The 21,832-nt window shown below is 42.2% G+C and overlaps 1 protein-coding gene across 1 annotated transcript in view; it reads right to left on the bottom strand.

The window, feature by feature from the left end:
* Positions 1–21,832, bottom strand: part of rrh (retinal pigment epithelium-derived rhodopsin homolog) — a 48,998-nt gene that overhangs the window by 13,176 nt on the left and 13,990 nt on the right. Inside the window, exons 2-4 of the mRNA XM_034195513.1 lie at positions 18,854–18,953; positions 11,332–11,485; positions 1,507–1,675 (exon numbers count right to left, since the gene is read on the bottom strand). Coding sequence (XP_034051404.1) covers positions 1,507–1,675; positions 11,332–11,485; positions 18,854–18,953 — 423 coding nt within the window. The remainder of the gene's footprint in view (positions 1–1,506; positions 1,676–11,331; positions 11,486–18,853; positions 18,954–21,832) is intronic.

Raw genomic sequence — 21,832 nt, 5'->3', positions numbered from 1 at the left:
GTCCATTCATGGCATAAAACTGAGAGTCCATGAAGGCAGCAGCAAAGTCCCCCGCTGTCGAGGAGGTGACCAAACGGCAGCGAGAGACAGGAACAAGTGGCTTACTAGCAGATGGAGGAGCAATAAATTCAAAAATAACAGGACAGTGATCTGAAATAGCAATGTCTGATATGTCCTTAAGTGAAACTGAGAGCCCAAAAGAAATAACCAGGTCCAAGGTGTGTCCAAGATTATGTGTTGGTCCATCCACAACTTGTGTTAGACCAAAAGAGTTCAGGAGGCTTTTAAAATCATCAGCCAGCTGATTAGAAGGACAACAGATATGAATATTAAAATCACCACAGACCAAAAATTTGTCATATTTTGGGATAAAATCTGCCAGAAACTCAGAAAACTCCTGAATAAAACCCTTATTAAATTTTGGTGGACGATAAACAACAGCACAGAGCACAGGACAGTCGAACTCCATCACAAACAACTGAAGTTCAAAAGTGGAGTAGACATTAGAAGATAAAAATCGGCATTTAAAACTGTCTTTAAAAATCGTGGCCACACCACCGCCTCGACCTGATGCTCGTGGGGAGCTGAAAAACGAGCAGCCGGGGGGGGAGGAGCTCAGAAAAGGCGCTATTTTCACCTGGTTTCAACCAGGTCTCCGTTAACAGGAGAAAGTCCAGATCACGACTGGAGAAAAAGTCATTCAAAATGAAAGTCTTACTTGTGAGTGACCTTGTGTTGACGAGTGCCACACGGACTGAGCGCACGTCAGTCTGCTGGGAGACACGACTGAGCGGGCGCAGGTTCTCCTGCACGCAGCCACGACTGCAGCTCCTCACAGGACGGCGACGCGGAAGTGGAGACCCGGCACCCCGGACAACCGGCCGGAGCCACCGATAGCGAAAAGTCAGGGAACCCCGCACGTCGTAGCCGTCATATGGTGTGAAGAATCCGGCTATGAATTGTCGTGGAGCATGTTTGCAGGAAACAGCCAGGCACACTCTGAGCCAAACACGGACTCCTCCTCTCTTCCCACGTCCTCTGCGACGCAGACGCCGAGGCAACACGCCAAGCGGCCGGCGTAGAAAGTCTGGTACGGATGCTAAGACAGGCGGCGGGGGCAGCCGCGTCCCTGGCCGTCCGCCCGAGCCAGGAACAGCGAAATTCTCCAGCGAAGCCCGAACACTGATAAGAGTCTGGCGATCATACACCAGGAGCGGTGACACATTCCATGCAACAAAGTGTAAAAACAATAAAAACGACACTAAAAGAAGCGAGTACCGACGGCAGGCCACATACAACGGCGCCATCTTGGAAAACAAAAATGCCCCAAAATAGCCAAGACTCCATAGGGTAATGGATGTCTATAAAAACCTTACTGTAAACTATGTTCAGGGCCTTTCTCAGATGGAGCTCCAATGAGATGCTGCATAACAAAGTTTAATTCAAAACTGATTCACTACATCAATGCCAAGTAAACAACTATTGAGTCAGTGATTCAATTTTTACCTTAGTGACATCCATCTGGTCTGACCATTCAGTGTTCATGCTGTCAAGAGATTTCCTGGTTTTGTACCTTCGCACAGTGACTGATACATTGTAGTAGCAGTAAAACATGACAGACAGAGGTAGTACAAAGTTCACAGCAATCACTGCCATAGTGTAAGAAATGAAGGACCTGTGAAAGACAAGCAGAATTTGTTATTCCAGTTGGTCTCAAAACAAATGTCATCTTTGATTTAATAGATGGACTACATAATGCATTATAACATCAGCACATATTTGAAAATAATGGGTAGTCTTAGTTTGCAGAGTTTCAGAAAGCATGAGAAAATATTGTTTGAGAATACTCAAGATTGCAATAAAACTTTAAGAAAAACAATGTAGATGATCACAGTTGTTACTGAAAACTCCCCACCCCCTGTCAAGCATAGTTTCCTTCATGTAAGACCAGTTCTCACATTCTTTCATATGTATTCTGGAAGGACACAGTCTATCACAATGACACACCAGTGTAAGATCAGTGTTGCCCATGAATGACATAATGTACAAGAACTGGACTGTCATCTGCAAAGACAATCAAAGCCTAACCATAGAATAGGCACAACACAACCTTGGAACTTCCAGGAAACGTCTTGGTGATGTGAAGATTTCCAAAATTTGTCACAGTTTACACATGAAAAAAGGAAATTCTAAACATCTTGAAAATCCTGCCAAAGTTAAAAACAGGCCCACAGCAACTGGACTATACTGGTTCAACACAGACATTCTGTGCGATGTATTGATAATTGTGTAATCATGACTTTCAAGATGGGGGAGCCATCCAGGTTAAGGAAGCATGTGTGTTCAGGAGAGGCAACCTTTTATTCTTTTTACTTTTTATGGTTTTGCTCTTATTATGTTTTTAATCTTTTAATCTATTTTGTGTTGTTTTTTTTTTTAATTATGTCATGTGACGTGCCTTGAGGTGACCTTGTTGTGATTTGGCGCTATGTAAATTAATGAATTTGAATTTCAACCTGCTGATGCTGTTGGAGGATGAAGAGAGAGAGGTCAACGTCTTTAAACTGAGTTTCACAACACAAGGGAGAACTGCCCCTAGCATGGCAGGGCTTGCTATGTATGATAAACTGCTGGAGATTCTGACAGCTCACTTCTGTCTAAAGCCCATGATCATCGCAAAAATATTCATCCATCCATCCATCCATTTTCTTCCGCTTAATCCGGAGTCGGGTCGCGGGGGCAGCAGCTCAAGCAAAGCCGCCCAGACCTCCCGATCCACACACACCTCCCCCAGCTCCTCCAAGGGAACCCCAAGGCGTTCCCAAGCCAGCCGAGAGATGTAGTCCCTCCAGCATGTCCTGGGTCTTCCCCGGGGCCTCCTCCCAATGGGACGTGCCCGGAACACCTCTCCAGCGAGGCGTCCAGGGGGCATCCGGAAAAGATGCCCGAGCCACCTCAACTGACTCCTTTCGACGTAGAGGAGCAGCGGCTCGACTCCGAGCTCCTCCCGAGTGACCAAGCTCCTCACCCTATCTCTAAGGGAGCACCCAGCCACCCTGCGGAGGAAACTCATCTCGGCCGCTTGTACCCGCGACCTTGTTCTTTCGGCCATGAGCCAAATCTCATGACCATAGGTGAGGATCGGAACGTAGATCGATCGGTAAATCGAGAGCTTTGCCCCCCTACTCAGCTCTCTCTTCACCACGACGGTCCGATACAGCGACCGCATCACTGCAGACGCTGCACCAATCCGTCTATCGATCTCACGCTCCATCCGTCCCTCACTTGTGAATAAGACCCCGAGATACTTAAACTCCTCCACTTGAGGCAAGGACACTCCACCGACCTGAAGAGGGCAAAGCACCTTTTTCCCGGTCGAGAACCATGGCCTCGGATTTGGAGGTGCTGATTTTCATCCCGGACGCCTCACACTCGGCTGCAAACCGCCCCAGTGCACGCTGAAGGTCCTGATTTGACGAAGCCAACAGAACCACATCGTCCGCAAACAGCAGAGATGAGATTCTGTGGTTCCCAAACCAGACCCCCTCTACACCCTGGCTGCGCCTAGAAATTCTGTCCATAAAAATAATGAACAGAACCGGTGACAAAAGGTAGGCCTGGCGGAGGCCAACATGCACTGGAAACAGGTTTGACTTACTACCGGCAATGCGAACCAAGCTCCTGCTGCAGTCGTACAGGGACCGGATAGCCCTTAGCAAAGGACCCCGGACCCCATACTCCCGGAGCACTCCCTACAGGGTGCCCCGAGGGACATGGTCGAACGCCTTCTCCAGATCCACAAAACACATGTGGACTGGTTGGGCGAACTCCCATGAACCCTCAAGCACCCGATGGAGCGTGTAGAGCTGGTCCACTGTGCTGCGACCAGGACGAAAACCACACTGCTCCTCCTGAATCCGAGGTTCGACCATCAGTCGAATTCTCCTCTCCAGTACTCTGGAATAGACCTTACCGGGGAGGTAAGGTCTTACCTATAGTTGGAACACACCCTCCGGTCCCCCGTCTTAAACAGAGGGACCACCACCCCGGTCTGCCAATCCAGAGGCACTGTCCCCGATTGCCACGCAATGTTGCAGAGGCATGTCAGCCAAGACAGTCCCACAACATCCAGAGACTTAAGGTACTCAGGACGGATTTCATCCACCCCAGGAGCCTTGCCACCGAGGAGCTTTCCAGGAGCAAAAATATTCTATTTTCAAAAATGTAACCACGACGAAGGGGAGAGCATGGCACAGTACGTGGTGTTTAAAAAAAGCTGTTAGAGTTATGTGAATTTGGTGCGGATTTGAAAGATGACCTGCAAGACAGACGGGTATTCAAGACTCAAGATTCAATTTATTATTACACCCTTGGGTAAATTTGGTTTACAGTGAGTGAGTCATCTCATTTTGTAAACACACAGAGCAACACAGAACAAAACAAAGTGACAGCAGTGCTAACGTTAAAAGAACAACAAGGATGGACCCAAGATTAAATAAAAAGCAAGATGAGTTAAAACATCAATAGATTAAAAAGTCTAAAAACATGTCATACCAAGCCAAGGGATAAAACATAAATAAATACATAAATAAGAACATTCATTAAAAACAAGGTAAAAGAAACTATACAAAAACTAAATACATAAGTTATATTGAAGTTTCTCTTCCTTGTTAACAGCACTGATGGCTGCTGGTTTTTGTCGTGTTTGGTTTTAAGGTTGGTACCCCAAACCTCCGACCTGAAGGGAGCAGCTGAAACTCACCATTAAGAGGGTGGGAGTTGTCTCTCAGAATTGAACCAGCTATCCTCTGTACCTGTTTAGAATACAGGGATTCTGGATGAAGCTGAGACTCTCCAATCACCTTGCGTGACCATTTCACGATTTGGTTTATACAATTTTTGTTTTTGAGAGACATGCTTCCAAACCATGGAACAAGACAAAAGGATGAAACTGATTCTATAAAAGCCCAATAAAACAAGGTCAGCATGGTCAATGTTAAAAGTGGACAGTTTTCAGACAATACAGGTGCTGGTGTCCCTTTTTGTCCACAGCATCACAGTGTGTCTCAAAGTTCAATTTGTCATCAATGACCGTTCCAAGATGTACAGTATATGTACGAGGTCTGTGAGAAAAATATCCGACCTTTTTATTTTATGCAAAAAATATATGGATTTGATTCATATGTTTTTACGTCAGCCAACCTTGAACCTTCGTGCCGTTTGTGAAACTAATTGCCCCTGGTGGGATGAATAAAGTTGTCTAAGTCTAAGTCTAAGCATGCGTGAGTTTTTCCACGCCTGTCGGTTGCGACATTCGCCTGTGAGCAGGCTTTGAGTGAGCACTGCTCCACCCCTCTCGTCGTTCTTTCATTGCAAGGAAATGGCGGAATAATTCGGGCTTTTTATCCATCAGAATTTTTTCAGAAACTGTTAGAGACAGGCAGCTGGAAACCATTCGAAAAATTTATCGGTGAAACTTTTACGGGCTTCACAGAGAATAAGGAGTGTTACTACAGCTTTAAGGACTGCCCACAATGGCGCACGGCTCGCCGCTCTCCGAGCCGCCATCGAGAGGCAGAAACCACCACATCATTTCTAAATGGATGGCTGTGTGGAGCTGGGACCGCCGTGTGCAATTTCTCTGGTTATCACAAGAGCTGGACATCAGCCATTTTCCAGCAGATTTCACTTTTAACAAGACATTTTGTCATGGAAAGCCGCGCAGAGGCTTCGTGCATCACGACCGATTTGCTGATGAAGCGAGACAAAGGAACACCTCTGTTTCGGAGTGTCAGAGGACAAGCCCAGCTCTCCACAATTTCTCTTATACTCACTCGACTGGTAAGCACTGAAAGCCGAGATAGGCATGTCCCAACTTGTCCTTTAACACTCCGAAACGGAGGTGTTCCTTTGTCTCGCTTCATCAGCGAATCGGTCGTGACGCACGAAGCCTCTGCGCGGCTTTCCATGACAAAATCTCCACACAGCGATCCGTTTAGAAATGATGTGGTGGTTTCTGCCTCTCGATGGTGGCTCGAAGCGTGGCAAGCCGTGCGCCATTGTGGACCATCCTTAAAGCTGTAGTAACACTTCTTATTCTCTGTGAAGCCCGTGAAATTTTCATTGAAAGCTAGATACATTTTTCGAATGGTTTCCAGTTGCCTGTCTCTAACAGTTTCTGAAAAAATTCTAATGGAAAAAAAAGCCCAAATCATTCCGCCATTTCCTCGCAATGAAAAAACGACATGAGGGGTGGACCAGTGCTCACTCAAAGCATGCCCACAGGCGAATGACGCAACCGACAGGCGTGGAAAAACTCACGCGTGCACACGAAGGTTCAAGCTTGGCTGACGTAAAAACATATGAATCAAATCCATATATTTTTTGCATAAAATAAAAAGGTCAGATACTTTTCTCACAGACCTCGTATATGTGTTGACACACTCCGCTGTCTGACCTTTTAAAACTGTTACCTCAAAAGTCAGTGATCATGTCTTTTGTTTTAGAAATGGTCATCTCAAGAAAAGACTTACCGCACCAGTCAAGGAAATCAGACTTACATCACACTTCAGCCACATGTTGAGTTCCATTCTGGTGTTGTCTTTGAGCCACTGTCTTTAACAGAGACTGACGGACGCCCCCCCCTCCCACCCATACCACCCCCCCTTGTGTTTCTGACCCTACCACGCCACCCACCCAGGCCTCCGCTCTGTCCCTACCCCCCCACCCCATCCCGGCCTCCACGCTGCTATTCCCGGGAGGCCGCATAAATGATCATCTCTCTCTTATGTTTTTGTTCATGATTGCTTTTGTCACAGCTTGTTGCTTTCGGTTCACTACACCTCAGCCACATGTTGAGTTCCTTTCTTTAGTTTAGTTTTGATCTTCTGTTTCTGATTGTTTCATGATTGTGTATGTCACTTGTTTGATTTGTCAGGTTTGTCACATTAGTCTTCGGTTGTTTTATTCATGTCAGTTCTGTTCTAGTTCCAGCCTTTGATTTTCTTGTTGCCTTCTTTTCTATTCATGGTCTAGTATTAATCTTTTCTTGTCACGATTCCATGCATCCTTTGTTCATTACTTCTTTTTGGCCTTGATATTTTAGTATTGCCTGTTTATGGTTATTAGTTGTTATTATATGTTGTCACTGCACTCCCTTGTCTACACTCATCTCTGTTCTCATGTATTCACACCCAGTTTCCTTTTGTGTCACTGTCTCCTGATCACTGCACCTGCACTTCCTCATCTCTGTTGGCCACACCCCATTTTGTCTGTTATCTCTTCACCCACTTGTCACTGCACCGTCTTGCCTCACAGAGTGTCTCTCATCTTCGTGCTCCTCCTGCCAGCTCACCACACCTGTTTCACATCACTGCCTAATTATCCTCTCTGCATTTAAACCCTTTGAGATCTGTGTTCTTTGCTTGTTTGTTGATGATACAATCTCCGTTCCAGGTCTCGTATCTGTGTTCCTAGCCGTAGTTCCTTGTTGCCGACCGTACCTGTTTTTCTCAACCTCGTCTTTTGTCTCAGCCCTTGTAACTCTGATTGCCGTGCTCTGACTTCAGTCTGTATTTTTGCAACGCCACTGTGTAACACCTGCCTGTACTTTTGCCTCACTGACTGTCTTTCTGTGTACCAGACCCTCTGCCAGAATTATCGATAAAGCCATTTATATCCTACCACCTGCTTGTGAGTCTGCATTGTGTCTCCTACCTCCTCCTGTACACAGCTCCTCTGAGAATTATGACAGTGCAATATCCACTGTCACTGAAATATCCTCAGTTTTGTACATACTTTTATCTCTTTTTTATATACAATCTCTCTTTCGTTACTACATTTTTTTTTCTTTTTTAATTTGGGCGCTGGACATACCTCTTCATTAGGTTCAATTTTATGCTTTTTTTTTTCTTCCCCAGACCTTCCTTTCAAGTCTGCGTGTGGGTTTACTCAGGCTTATATTTGCACTAAAAGGTTTGCATCTTGCCTTTAATTTTACTTGTTATAATGACAATAAAGTCAAATCTGTATCTGGACTTATACTGAGCATACACAGAGGGAAAGATGGACAGATAGACACAAGGCCTTTGCAATAGCCGATGGCCATATTTTGGCCTCAGGTAAAAACTGACAGTAGGATTGGGAATTGATTTAAGACCATCTGTAACCCAAAATGGTGTGACTACCGTTATCCTTAATTATAGCAGCCCATACCAGTCCATACCACTATCCTGCTGGTGTCTGACTTAAAAGAAACATTGGGGTTCACAATTTGGCTCAAGTCAGATTTGATCTGAATATGGATGGATTGTTTTTTTCTGACTCTGAACTGCACTATTTGGTTTAAGCACGATTCTTTTGTATTTGAGCCGGACTCACAGAGGTCTGAATACCAATTTGGCTTGAATCAGGCTACCTCTCTGATTCTGACATAATTCTTCTGGGTTCATGGGGTTAACATTCAAGTTACATGCAACAGCAATTCTGAAGTTAACTTTGCCCCAACTGTGTATTGTGGCTTGTTTGTCCTTAGTAGTAGATGGTGCTGGCCACAAAAGAATCCAGAGACAAGGAAACAAAAAACAAGTTGGGAAAAATGTATCGGAATCTGTATGTATTTGAGGACATCACTGCCACATCAGCAACATATGGTTATGAGAAGATGGCAAGCCATTGTTGTGACAAGATAAATAACCACAAGGCCAAGTACAAAAAGATCACAATGCTAGTAGTGGAAGAATATGACTCGAGTCAGATTGAGTTTGGACACGTGTATAGGGTGAGCTGTACAAGTATTTGAAAAACAGGTCTGAATACCATCTGAACAGAATGCAATCCAGACTGAATCTGAGAGAGATGGGTTGCCAGCCCCAAACAGTCTTTGTGGTGCTGCGTGTCCTATTCTGGTCCAGCCACAAGCCTTTCTGGCCCATCAAGTGTCACTCTCATTTCATCTGTCCATAAAACCTTTGAAAAATCTGTCTTCAGACTTTTCTTTGCTCAATCTTGATGTTTAAAGTTCTAAGAGTTGTTCAGTTGTGGTCGTGTTTCAGGTTTTCTTACCTTGCCTCTGTCTCTGAACTCTTAGTACTTTGTACTTCTGAATATTCCAGGTGGATTGGGAGGAGGCCCCGGGGAAGACCCAGGACACGCTGGAAGGATTACATCTCTCGGCTGGCTTAGGAACGCCTTGGGGTTCCCCCGGAGGAGCTGGGGGAGGTGTGTGTGGATCGGGAGGTCTGGGTGGCTTTGCTTGAGCTGCTGCCCCCGCGACCCGACTCCAGATAAAGCGGAAGAAAATGGATGGATGGATGGATGGAACATTCCAGGTGGCTCTGGAATATGGTGGCAATGGAAGATTATGGAGTCTTCCAAAGTCTCTTTAATTAGTTAATTCCTGTTTTTCTTCCTCACATGTTTCTTGAGACACCGTTGAGTATTTGCAACAAAATGTGTGATTGTTCTGTGATCACACCTTAATAGCTTAGCCATTAAAAGAATGTTCTGCTGAAAGGCATTTTACAACTTTCTTGGCTATTTAGTGTCTACTATCTCTGTTTTTATATCATTTTACCTGAAGTAAAACTCTCTCTCATTGTAAAATACACATCATCCGAGAATGATTAAGTCCAATATGCAATCAGGTTTATATGAGGTCTGTTAGAAAAGTATCCGACCTTTTTATTTTTTGCAAAAACCATATGGATTTGAATCACGTGTGATTGCATCAGCCAAGTTTGAACCTTCGTGCGCATGCGTGAGTTTTTTCACGCCTGTCGGTCGCGTCATTCACCTGTGAGCACTCTTTGAGTGAGCAGTGGTCCACCCCCCTCGTCAAATTTTTATTGCGAGTAAAATGTCTGAACGATTTGGAGCTTTGCTGCATCAAATTTTTTCCAGAAACTGTGAGAGACAGCCAGGTGGACACCATTCGGAAGATTCAGATGGCTTTCAGGGACGATTCTATGGGGATCACACAGATTAAGGAGTGTTACAGCCGGTTTAAAGACCGCCCACAGCGGCTGAGAGCACACCGCACTCCGAGCGGCGATCGACAGGCTGAAACGACCAGATCATTTCCAAAGTGAAGGCTGTGTTGATCCGGGACGTCGTCTGACTACCACAGAAATGGCAGAAGACGTGGACATCAGCACTTTTTCGGCACATTGAGACAGATGTGCGGATGAATTCATGCATCGGGACGGAGCCGCATGGCGCAAAGCAACGCCATGATGAAGCCTCACAGGACATGTTCTGGCATGTCCAGCTCATCCACAATTTCTCGGATAGTCACACGACTGAAAAGCCACCGAAAGCCATCTGAAAACCGTCCTGTGAGACCAACATGGAGGTACTTTTGTCCCGCGCCATTAGCGGCTCTGTGGCACATTCCTCCGCTCCACTTTCCATGACAAAAACTCCTGTAACAGCGGAATGTGCTGAAAAAGTGCTGATGTCCACGTCTTCTGCCATTTCTGTGGTAGTCCTGGATCAACACAGCCTTCACTTTGGAAATGATCTGGTCGTTTCAGCCTGTCAATCGTCGCACAGAGTGCGGTGCGCTCTCAGCCGCTGTGGGCAGTCTTTAAACCGGCTGTAACACTCCTTAATCTGTGTGATCCCCATAAAATCATCCCTGAAAGCCATCTGAATTTTCCGAATGGTGTCCACCTGGCTGTCTCTCACAGTTTCTGGAAAAATTTGATGCAGCAAAGCTACAAATCGTTCAGACATTTTACTCGTAATAAAAATCCGACGAGGGGGGTGGACCACTGCTCACTCAAAGCGTGCTCACAGGCGAATGACGCAACCAACAGGCGTGAAAAAACTCACGCATGCGCACGAAGGTTCAAGCTTGGCTGATGCAAGCGCACATCATTCAAATCCATATAGTTTTTGCAAAAAATAAAAAGGTCGGATAGTTTTCTAACAGACCTCGTATAACTTGGAGTTGGAAAATATGCATAAAAATGATGACAAAGTCAAAATAAAAACATTGTGCTCAAAGTGTAAGTTGACCACAAAATATCTTACGTTCTTACTGTCTGCAGTAAAATCAAAGTCAAATCAAGTGTAAAAATCAGTGTTTTTTCTTTTTTATTTTAATTTGCATTTCCTTACAATCTCAACTTGTTTGCTGATTAAGGGTTGTAGCATGACAGTCATCCTTTGCAAGACATCTTTGAGAGGACCCCAATGGGATTCAACATGGCACATTGAGACTACCCTGTTGTCTTTGTTGAACTCTAGCTCAGATTAATTTCTATTGTTTATTTATTGTGGTGTATGATATGTACATCTATTGAAAACTGAGAAATATGCACAACTCACCCATCATTTTGTCTCCAGTTAATGGTGCATATAGCTCCAGTTGGGTCAGGAGCATAGCTTGCCCAGCCCACTATTGGCATAGAGGACCAAAATACAGCATTAAGCCATGCTCCCATGATAAGAAGGTTGTATGTGCAGACTGTCATTTTCTGTCCTGTGGACAGAATAAAAGTGAAACTTTAAGTCTTGGCATGATAATACGCTGAAGAATCACAACAACAACGGGCATGTAAATGAAAAAATGTGCACAGATACTCTTTCGCCAGTTATTAATATATGTGAATGCATAGACCATGAGGTCATGAGCTTTTGCATGAAGCGAGATGTTCTCATGCAAAGGTCACCAGCAAAAAGACTCTGTCCGGTGACCATGTGTCTCTATAAACACTTATCAAGTGTCTCTAAACCTATTAGGCAGAAGACCTAGAGACATGCGTGTCACCACCAAGTGAATGCCTATAAGTTCAACACATTCACTGCATATACACTTCTGATGGCTGGGCCCATGATGACACTGAGAGTGTATCTATGTCTTGAAGAAAGACAATTGTAAGTCCAGACTTTTTTTAAGATTTCCTACTCTTCTTTCAGCTTCTCAAATGCTGCAATCAGGGTATCCACAACACCACAACACATACTTGAACCACACCAGTTTCCAAATGGAAAAGTCTGGGATTCTGTCCAAATCTACAAAGGACTCACAGTACCTGTGAACAGGCCAGCTGTGATGTCCATCTTGGGGATTCCAAGATGGACATTCCAAGCTGGAACTTAATGGGGATTTGAAACATTTTCATAGAAAAAGCAAGGTCAACTGAATCATATGAAGGACTGCCTATATCCACAGTTACATTCAATGAATACTCACGGTCAGTGATGCCGGTAACGCGTTACTCTAATCTAACCACTTTTTTTTGTAACGAGTAATCTAACGCGTTAATCTTTCCAAATGAGTAATCAGATTAAAGTTACTTCTCCAAGTCACTGTGCGTTACTATTATTTTTGCATTGTGGGTCGACAGCAGCATTAAACTTGGTCCGTGGGCAGGAGGTCGGGGTTCGGCTGAACTGCCCACTTTAGGCGAGCTGTGAGCTTTTCATCAGCTCCGACTCGTCCTCACCTCTTAAAGCGCGGTGAAAACAGCACACCTGCACTGAGCTTTACAAAGACATTTTTATGCTTTATTTTTCTCCTTTATTTAGAATTCTGAGCTGAGCCGCTCCGTATCGTCTTGTTAAAAACAGCTGATCCTCTGCGACGTGTCAACAACTAACACTATTTTCCACTCAAATGCACCTAAACTCTATGAGGACCACATGATGTGAAAACACAATAAAACTTTCTTACCTGTAAATCTGGTCCTGTTTTCTGCATAAATAAATGTTATCCATTCTTTGTGCTCAAACGCCAAAGCAGGGGCGAATCCAGATGGAATGGGGGCATGGGGCAAGGATGTGCCCCCCTCACAACACCCCTAGATTAAAGGTCCAGTTTTGAAGCCGTTTTTTTACTACAACTACTAATACTACTTAAAATAATAATAATTTTGACAAGTAAAATGTTTATAGAGAATTTAAATGTTAGAAAAATGTTAGAATTTAATAGTTACATTTACAAACAATGTAGGTTAGAAATTGCAAGTTTTACTGTTACAGTGCTGTCAACAGTTAAATATGAGGTCAAGAAAGATTATTTTACTTTTTATAAAACAAGTATTTATTTTCATTGAAGTCAAGAAAGGGTGACTATAAAGTGAGTTTTGGCAAAACAGGTATCATTGTCATGTTGAGGTGGCAGAGGGTTGTTGTCGGCAGCTGGGGAAAGTAACTAAAAAAGTAACTAGTAATCTAACTTAGTTACTTTTACAATTGAGTAATCAGTAAAGTAACTAAGTTACTTTTTCAAGGAGTAATCAGTAATTGGATTACTTTATCAAAGTAACTGTGGCAACACTGCTCACGGTCAGGACAAGGTCATCCCCTAAATCAGATTTGTGTTCACTATGTCCACTTCAGCCTCTGATACTTAGTTTTATTGATATTAGATCATTAGCTTCTAAATCATCTTTGAATAATCTTGTAATTGAAGAACATCAATTAGATATGATTAATTTGGGTGAAACTGAGTCACATTCCATTGTACATCTGCCATAACATGATACCTGTACTGATTACAAAAAATGTGATCAGGAGGACACAAAGAGAAGTGTGGTCACATTGTTTGTGATTATTTTCTAATCATTTTAGTGTCTTGTATGGATGCTAAATTTAAACTCCAATTCCTTGCTCAGGCAATGCTAAATATACAGTTATCATTTGACCATTGGTTTTGTTTCTTGCTATGTTGTATTGCTGTACAGGACCCTGGGTCACAGTCTAAATATTTAGATGATTATGCCCTTTTAGCAGATTTTGCAGGATCCTTCAAATTTGGTGACGGACACCAACTGAATCTTGATTGTTGGAGACTTAGACCATGTCCGCTGTGAAGTGTTGACTACAAAGGAAAATGGCACATGGTTGTACCAAAAAAACATCTCTGTCCATACTAAACCCTGTAAAACTATTCTCCATGTGTAGCAGTCTTTAGTACAGAACAAGCTATGAACCCATTGTAACTGCCACATTCATTTCTACCTGTATATATTTTTGTTGTTTTTTGGTTGAGCGCCACCAGAGGGCGCTGTGGCACAAAAGTAGGCTTTTGTATGCAGGTTAACTACTTTAGAAGAAGCGATCTGTAGAGAGATGGTAGCATGAGGAGGGGACATACATGCACACTAAGGTTTAAGAAGAAATAAGTAAACCAGAAAGAAGAAGAAACCGGAAGCTAATGCCTTTCTTGGTACTCAACCAACGAGGTGTTTGTCTGTTTTATTCTGTAGAAGTAGTTTTATTTGCCAAGTGTCTTTATATATCTTTAAGCTAATTATTGTTCTGTGTTTTAGTTTTCACGAGTCTATACCAGGGGTAGGCAACCTGTTCCAGAAAGAGCCATGAGGGTGCAGGTTTTCTTTGCAGCCACTGACTCCACCAGGTGATTTCACTGATTAACTGATTCCATCTGCTCAAAGTGATATTAATCAGTAAAATCACCTGGTGGAGTCAGTGGCTGCAAAGAAAACCTGCACCCTCATGGCTCTTTCTGGAACAGGTTGCCTACCCCTGGTCTATACCAAGATGGATTCAATAAATTCATCAGTTGAGAAAGCAACTTGTGTCTGATGGTACCTGGAGGATTTATTCTGATGTTGAACAAGCTAAAGTAGTATTGATCATGGCATCATGTCACATCCCAGAATGCCTCACTGTCTTAGTGATGTCTGTGTTTGAAGCTGTTTATGGACACTGTATTTCATGCTCATATGAGTCAGCTAATGGTGCAGGCATTTTTCATCACTATCATGATGACAGTTACAGCTCATCTTACATGTTTGGGTTTAGGACTGTATGTGATGCAGTACTTGACATTCTGCACATCTGAAAGGAACAATAGTAGCACAAAATGCAGCATAGTGTTTTAATACTTCACCGTAACAACTGCTTCTTAAAGGCTATGAAATATCACAAATTTAGAAGTATATAAATAACAAGAGCAATCACAGATTTCTGACGTCTGCCAATCCGGATCCAGATCACCTCCAAAATTCAGTGGCGTCTTCCATGACCTACTATGTATCTGTGGTGCAAATTGGTGAGAATCCATGCAGTAGTTTTGACATAATCCTTCAAAGGCTATATAAAGTGAAATCTTGATCTAGTATCTGGATCCAGATCCAGATCACTTCAAAATTTCAGTGGAGTCTTCCAATGCCCCAATATCTATCTATGGTACAAATTTGGTACTAAGCCATAAAGTACGTAGTTTTGACATAGTCCTTCAAAGTCTATATAAAGTGAAACTTCATCCAGAATCTGGATCACCTCCAAGATTTAATAGAGTCTTCCATGGCCTAATATGTATCTGTGGTGCAAATTTGGTGAGAATCTGCAAAGTAGTTTTGATGTAATCCTATTGAATCTTAATTTAATCCAGATCAAGATCACCTCCAAAAATTAATGTTTCATCAAAATCCATGCAGTAGTTTTAATGTAATCTTGCCAACAGTCAAACAGACGGACAGACAGACAAATAAATAAATGCCAATTATTTTATTACATCTTTGTTGGGTGTAATAATGATTAGTAATAAGTAGGAATATCACAATACATGTATTTTAATTGAACCATAATTATATATGACTGTTCAGTACACAGAACTGTACACAGAATACATGGCTCTGCATAGTGTGATTTTACAAGTGTATTTGTTTCCGTAGGTCACAAACATTTCAGCAAGCTATGACGCTCCTGTCTACAGATTGTATCCCTCCAGTCTCATGCCCTGTGCAGGAGGCATGGCCTGCCCCCTCAGCCTGCAGTCTGTGATTTCTAGAAGAGGGAACAGTGAACCGGCCATTGGAAGCAAGCGTCCACATTATTTCACCCACAAACTTAGGTAGCATGAATGGTTAATTTAACTTTGTCTTCTGAATTATAAACCTAAAACCAAAATCTTACAGATTCAAATTTGTGTTGAGACAATGTTCCCCATATGACATCACTCCACTGCAACACCACCACCTTATGACAAAAACTGCCATTTTATATGGATTACTGTCAAATTTCACGGATGAGATGGCTGCCAAATAGCAACACTGTGCACAGTGACTGAGATGCCATCATTTGAACAAATATCAAACAAACTTAAAATTGACAAAATATTGAAGGTCTGGCTCATTGTGTGACATAAAAACTGAGAAACAAACAAAAAAACAAACCAAACACTAAATCCACTGCACAGTAAATCTGTCCAACACAAATGTTATCCAATTTGTAAGCATTTAATGAAAAGGTTTTCCTTTACACCTAAACTTGCAGTGCTACATTGGAAGACAGCAGCTCCCTGTTACTCACAGATTAAACTTGTAACAAAACGTGATGTGTGAACCGAACCGTGACTTCTGCAACTTCGGCAACTTTGTGTGTTGTGGTGCTGTATAAATAAAATAAAAAAAATCGAATTGTTTTCCATCACACCCCTACTAATGTGGTCAACCCTTCACTGGAATAAAAAGGTTTACAAAATAGATGGGTGTTAGAATGATAACGTACAAAGAACAGCATAGCGTACCACTAACCCTCACCCTGCATTTTTAAGTGAAAAAGCAAACAAACATGGAAATCAATAAAACATTAAATTATGTTTTTGCCAAAAAAAAAATCATAACTTTTAAATAGTTATTGTAAATTATTCAATGATATTTAAGTCTAAATACACAGGAAAATATCCACTGCAGTGTCTTCTTCTTCTGTGTTGCTTCACATCAACAACACTTAAATGCTTCCCCCCACTGGCATTTGGTGTTACTGCACCATGTGCCAAAACAGTTTTATTGTCCACACACACACACACACACACACGAGCCTCCATCAATTTCTAGTTCATATGGAGGGCATTATTGAAAAGTGCCATTGTCTGTGGCAACATCACAGTTGGGAAATTGCATTGAAAATTATGTACTGTGATGTTTTCATTGTTTTGACATCTTCTATTGTCAGACAACAATCTTCATCCAAGAATTGTGTTATGTGATTTTCTCTTGAAGCAGCTTTCTGTGCTAGAGTGGAAGATCCTGGTCATCACAAAGTTATATTTGTTCAGCAATCACGGTTTCATTCATTGTAATGCAACTGGTCATTGGTCTGTTCATTATCATTGTTATTTTCTGTCAGATATGACGGGGACCTTCATCTTTATAGAAAATATTCATGTGGTGGAGAGCAGCATAATGTTCACCAGGAACACATGAACCAACCTGCCAGCCTTGGATTTAAAGTGGACATGAAAATGTAAATGAATCCACACACAGAGACCAATATTTGGAAACTGATTGACACAATTTAGTATATCGTTGTACATGGGCTGTCTTTCTTGGGTTACATTGGCCTGCATCTGTGTGCACTTTCTATTTATTACCAAATTCAAATTTATTAATTATATAGCACCAATTCACGATAAAATCGTCTCAAGGCGCTTCACACAAAAAACAATTAAAAAAGTTAAAACACAATAAAAAAAACCAACCATAAAAGAATACAAGAATAAAAACACTTCATAACACTAATGATAAAACAGAGAACACAAATGAGTCTTTAAACGTGACTTAAACATTTCCACAGTATCCGACTGCCGAATGTGTGCTGGGAGATCGTTCCACAGAGCTGGGGCACGGTAGGAGAAAGCTCTGTGACCGGCAGACTTTTTATTCACAATGGGAACACACAGAAGTCCTGCACCCTGAGAACGCAGGGCCCGAGCTGGTACATAAGGGCTTACCAGGTCAGCCAGATAGGGAGGTGCAAGTCCATGAACGATTTTATAAACTAATAACAGTACTTTAAAATCCGATCTTGCAGGAACAGGAAGCCAGTGCAGGGACGCCAAAACAGGTTTAATGTGGTCAAACTTTCTGCTATGTGTCAAGAGTCTGGCAGCAGCGCTTTGAACCAGTTGAAGACCCCTAATCCTGGACTGTGGTAAGTCAGAAACTACAGAATTACAATAGTCCAATCTAGAAGAGACAAATGCATGAATCAAAGTCTCAGCATCAGCCATAGACAGGATGGGACGAATCTTCGCTATATTTCGCAAATGGAAGAAAGCAGTCCTCGTAAGTCTCTAATGTGGAGATCAAAGGACAACGTAGGATCAAAAATTACTCCAAGGTTCCTCACTTTATCTGTATGATGCATAACACACGGACCTAAGCAAGTGCTAGCTGATCAGATTTATGCCGATACCTCGCTGGACCAAGAACCATAACTTCAGTCTTATCAGAATTTAAAAGTAGGAAGTTATTAGACATCCAACTTCTTACTGATGCAAGGCAGTGTTCCAAACATTTTCTGTGAGTGAGATTACCAGCAGTTATTGGCATGTACAAGTGAGTGTCATCAGCATAGCAATGAAAGGAAATCCCAAAGCGCCGCAGGATATTCCCAAGAGGTGCTACATAAAGGGAAAAGCAGGGGGCCTAAAACGGATCCCTGAGGAATTGTCATCATTTATGCATACCCTATACATATTAGCTCAATGGCACTTTATATATGACTTGCACGATTGGTCAGATGTTAAATTGTTTTGTATTTTTGGACTGGTGTTTTACTTGTGCAATGACAAAGTTGAATCTTTTCCATTGGTGCAGTCTTAGCACTACATCACAATGATAAAAATGCTGGGATACTATGAAGAATGAAAGGGGAAAAGAAACAGGAGCAGGAATGACAATCCAATCATGCAAAAATATTTGCACATTTTCAAACTACATGAGGATGGAGGTTCATGTGGTGTCAAAGTCACAATCCCACCATATGATGCACAAACAAGCCACTCATTCTCATCACTCACGGGAAAGGAAAACGTAAAATTTCAGCTTTGTCACTTTAGTTTTACACACACTGCAGAGCAGAGAATACATACCTGTATTTGGTCTGCAGATGGTGAGGTAGCGGTCGATGGCCACAACAGTCAGCAGACCGATACTGGCCATACCAAAGAATATGTTTAGAGCTGCATATATCTAGAGATAACAAAAGACAGGTTTTATTTTTATAAACAATGCTAGCAGTGTATGCAAGACACACCCGGGTGTAGGATTACTTAGACTTTTGAGATACACACCAAGCTGGAACATGGGAAAGTGTGAATATTCTGTAAAATGCACAACAAAACATATTGCAAACATGTCCATATACAGTGGGGTAAAAAAGTATTTAGTCAGTCCCTGATTGTGCAAGTTCTCCTACTTAGAAAGATGAGAGAGGTCTAATTTTCATCATAGGTACACTTCAACTATGAGAGACAAAATGAGAAAAAAAAAAAAAAAAATCCAGGAAATCACATTGTAGGATTTTAAAGAATTTATTTGTAAATTGTGGTGGAAAATAAGTATTTGGTCACCCACAAACAAGCAAGATTTCTGGCTCACACAGAGCTGTAACGTCTTCTTGAAGAAGTTCTTCTGTCCTCCACCTGTTACCTGTACTAATGGCATCTGTTGGATCTCATCTGTATAAAAGACACCTGCCCACAGCCTCAAACAGTCAGACGGAACCATGGCCAAGACCAAAGAGCTGTCGAAGGACACCAGGAAGACAATTGTAGATGTGCACCAGGCTGTGGTCTACAATAGTCAAGCAGGTTGGTGTGAATACATCAACTGTGGGAACAATTGTAAGAAAATGGAAGACATACAAGACCATTGATAATCTCCCTCAATATGGGACTCCATGCAAGATCTCATCCCGTGGGGTCAAAATGATCATGAGAACGGTGAACAAAAATCCCAGAACTACACGGAGGGACCTGATGAATGACCTGTAGAGAGCTGGGACCAAAGTAACAAAGGCGACACACTATGCAGAGAGGGACTCAAATCCTGCAGTGCCAGGCATGTCCCCCTGCTTAAGCCAGTACATGTCCAGGCCCATCTGAAGTTTGCCAGAGAGCATATGGATGATCCAGAAGAGAGAGAATTCAAAATTTACAATTCACCTAACATGCATGTCTTTGGAAGAGGGAGGAAGCCAGAGCACCTGGCAGGAACCCATGGGGGCAAGGAAGAAGATGCAAACTCCACATAGAAATGCCTCAGGTGGGAAGGAATCCCACAACCTTCTTGCTGTGAGGCAACAGTGCTAAGCCACCTTGCAGCCCTATATGTTTTTGATATTACATCCTTATTCCAAAATGGAGGAAATTATTTTTTCCTCAAACTTCTACACACAATACCCCATAATGACAAGGTGAAAACAGTTATGAGATTTTTCTAAATTTAATAAAAATTAAAAAATAAGAAATCTCATGTACAGTAAGGCAAATAATTATTTGATCCACTGACGATTTTGTACATTTTCCCACCTACTGGAGAGTTCTGTAATTTTGATTACAGGTATACTTCAAATGTGAGAAACAATATCTAAAAATAAATTCAGAAAATCACATTGTATGTTTTTTAGCATTTTATTGCATAAAATACAGTGGTGTGAAAAACTGTTTTCCCCTTTGAGCTTTTACATGTTAGAATTTTTTTATGACATCAAAAACAGAAAAAAATGTTGACAATTGAAGAAATTGTGTATCGTGCAAGTTTTGAATTTTGCAGCACCAGTTATACAATTTCATGATGAAGTAGGTAGAGAAGGTTTTTCTATTAAAAAAAAAAACAAGACTTGAAAGTTCAACTACAGTTTTCCAGGAGGCACATCGGAGATTCAAGCACATAATTGTTTATAGCACCCCTTGGGAACATATTGCAGCATTTTAGTGTTGCTTTTCATCGCTATGCTGATGACACTCAATTTTACATGCCGATAACTGCTGGAAAGCTTGTCCACATAAACTCTTTAGAAGACTGCCTTGCAGCAGTGACAAGTTGGATGTCTGGTAACTTTCTACTTTTGAACTCTGATAAGACTGAAATGATGGTTCGTGGTCCAGCAAGACATCGGCATCAATTTCATCAGCTAGCGCTTAGCCTAGGTTCGTGTGTCATACATCATAGTGACAAAGTGAGGAACCTTGGGGTAATTTTTGATCCTACGTTGTCCTTTGACCTCCACATTAGGGACATTATGAGGACTGCTTTCTTCCATCTAAGAAATATACAGTGAGGAAAATAAGTATGTGAACACCCAGCGGTTTTGCAAGTTCTCCCACTTAGAAATCATGGAGGGGTCTGAAATTTTCATCTTAGGTGCATGTCCACTGTGAGAGACATAATCTAAAAAAAAAAAAAAAATTTTGGAAATCAAAATGCATGTTTTTAATAATTTATTTGTATGTTACTGTTGCAAATAAGTATTTGAACACCTGCCAACCAGCAAGAATTCTGGCTCACACAGAAGCTCTTTAAGAAGCCCTCTTATTCTGCACTCTTTACCTGTATTAATTGCACCTGTTTGAACTTGTTACCTGTATAAAAGACACCTGTTTACACACTCAGTCACACTCCAATCTGTCCACAATATACAAGACCAAAGAGCTGTCTAAGGACACCAGGGACAAAACTGTAGACCTGCACACGGCTGGGATGGACTACAGGTCATCAGGCAAGCAGCTTGGTAGAAGACAACTGTTATGATTATTTATTAGAAAGTGGAAGAAACACAAGATGACTGTCAATCTCCCTCGGTCTGGGATTCCATGCAAGATCTTACTTTGTGGGGTAAGGATGATTCTGAGAAAGCTCAGAACTACACAGGAGGACCTGGTCAATGACCTGAAGAAAGCTGGGACCACAGTCACAAAGATTACATTAGTAAAACATGATGCTGTCATGGTTTAAAATCCTGCAGGGCAGCAAGGTCCCCCTGCTCAAGCCAGCACATGTCCAGACCCGTTTGAAGGTCACCAGTGAACATCTGGATGATCCAGAGGAGGCATGGGAGAAGGTCATGT

The sequence above is a fragment of the Thalassophryne amazonica genome, chromosome 19 (assembly GCF_902500255.1).
Source record: "Thalassophryne amazonica chromosome 19, fThaAma1.1, whole genome shotgun sequence".
Lineage (NCBI taxonomy): Eukaryota > Metazoa > Chordata > Actinopteri > Batrachoidiformes > Batrachoididae > Thalassophryne > Thalassophryne amazonica.
The sequence above is the reverse complement of the archived record's forward strand: the minus strand, read 5'-3'. Positions and strand labels throughout refer to the sequence as shown.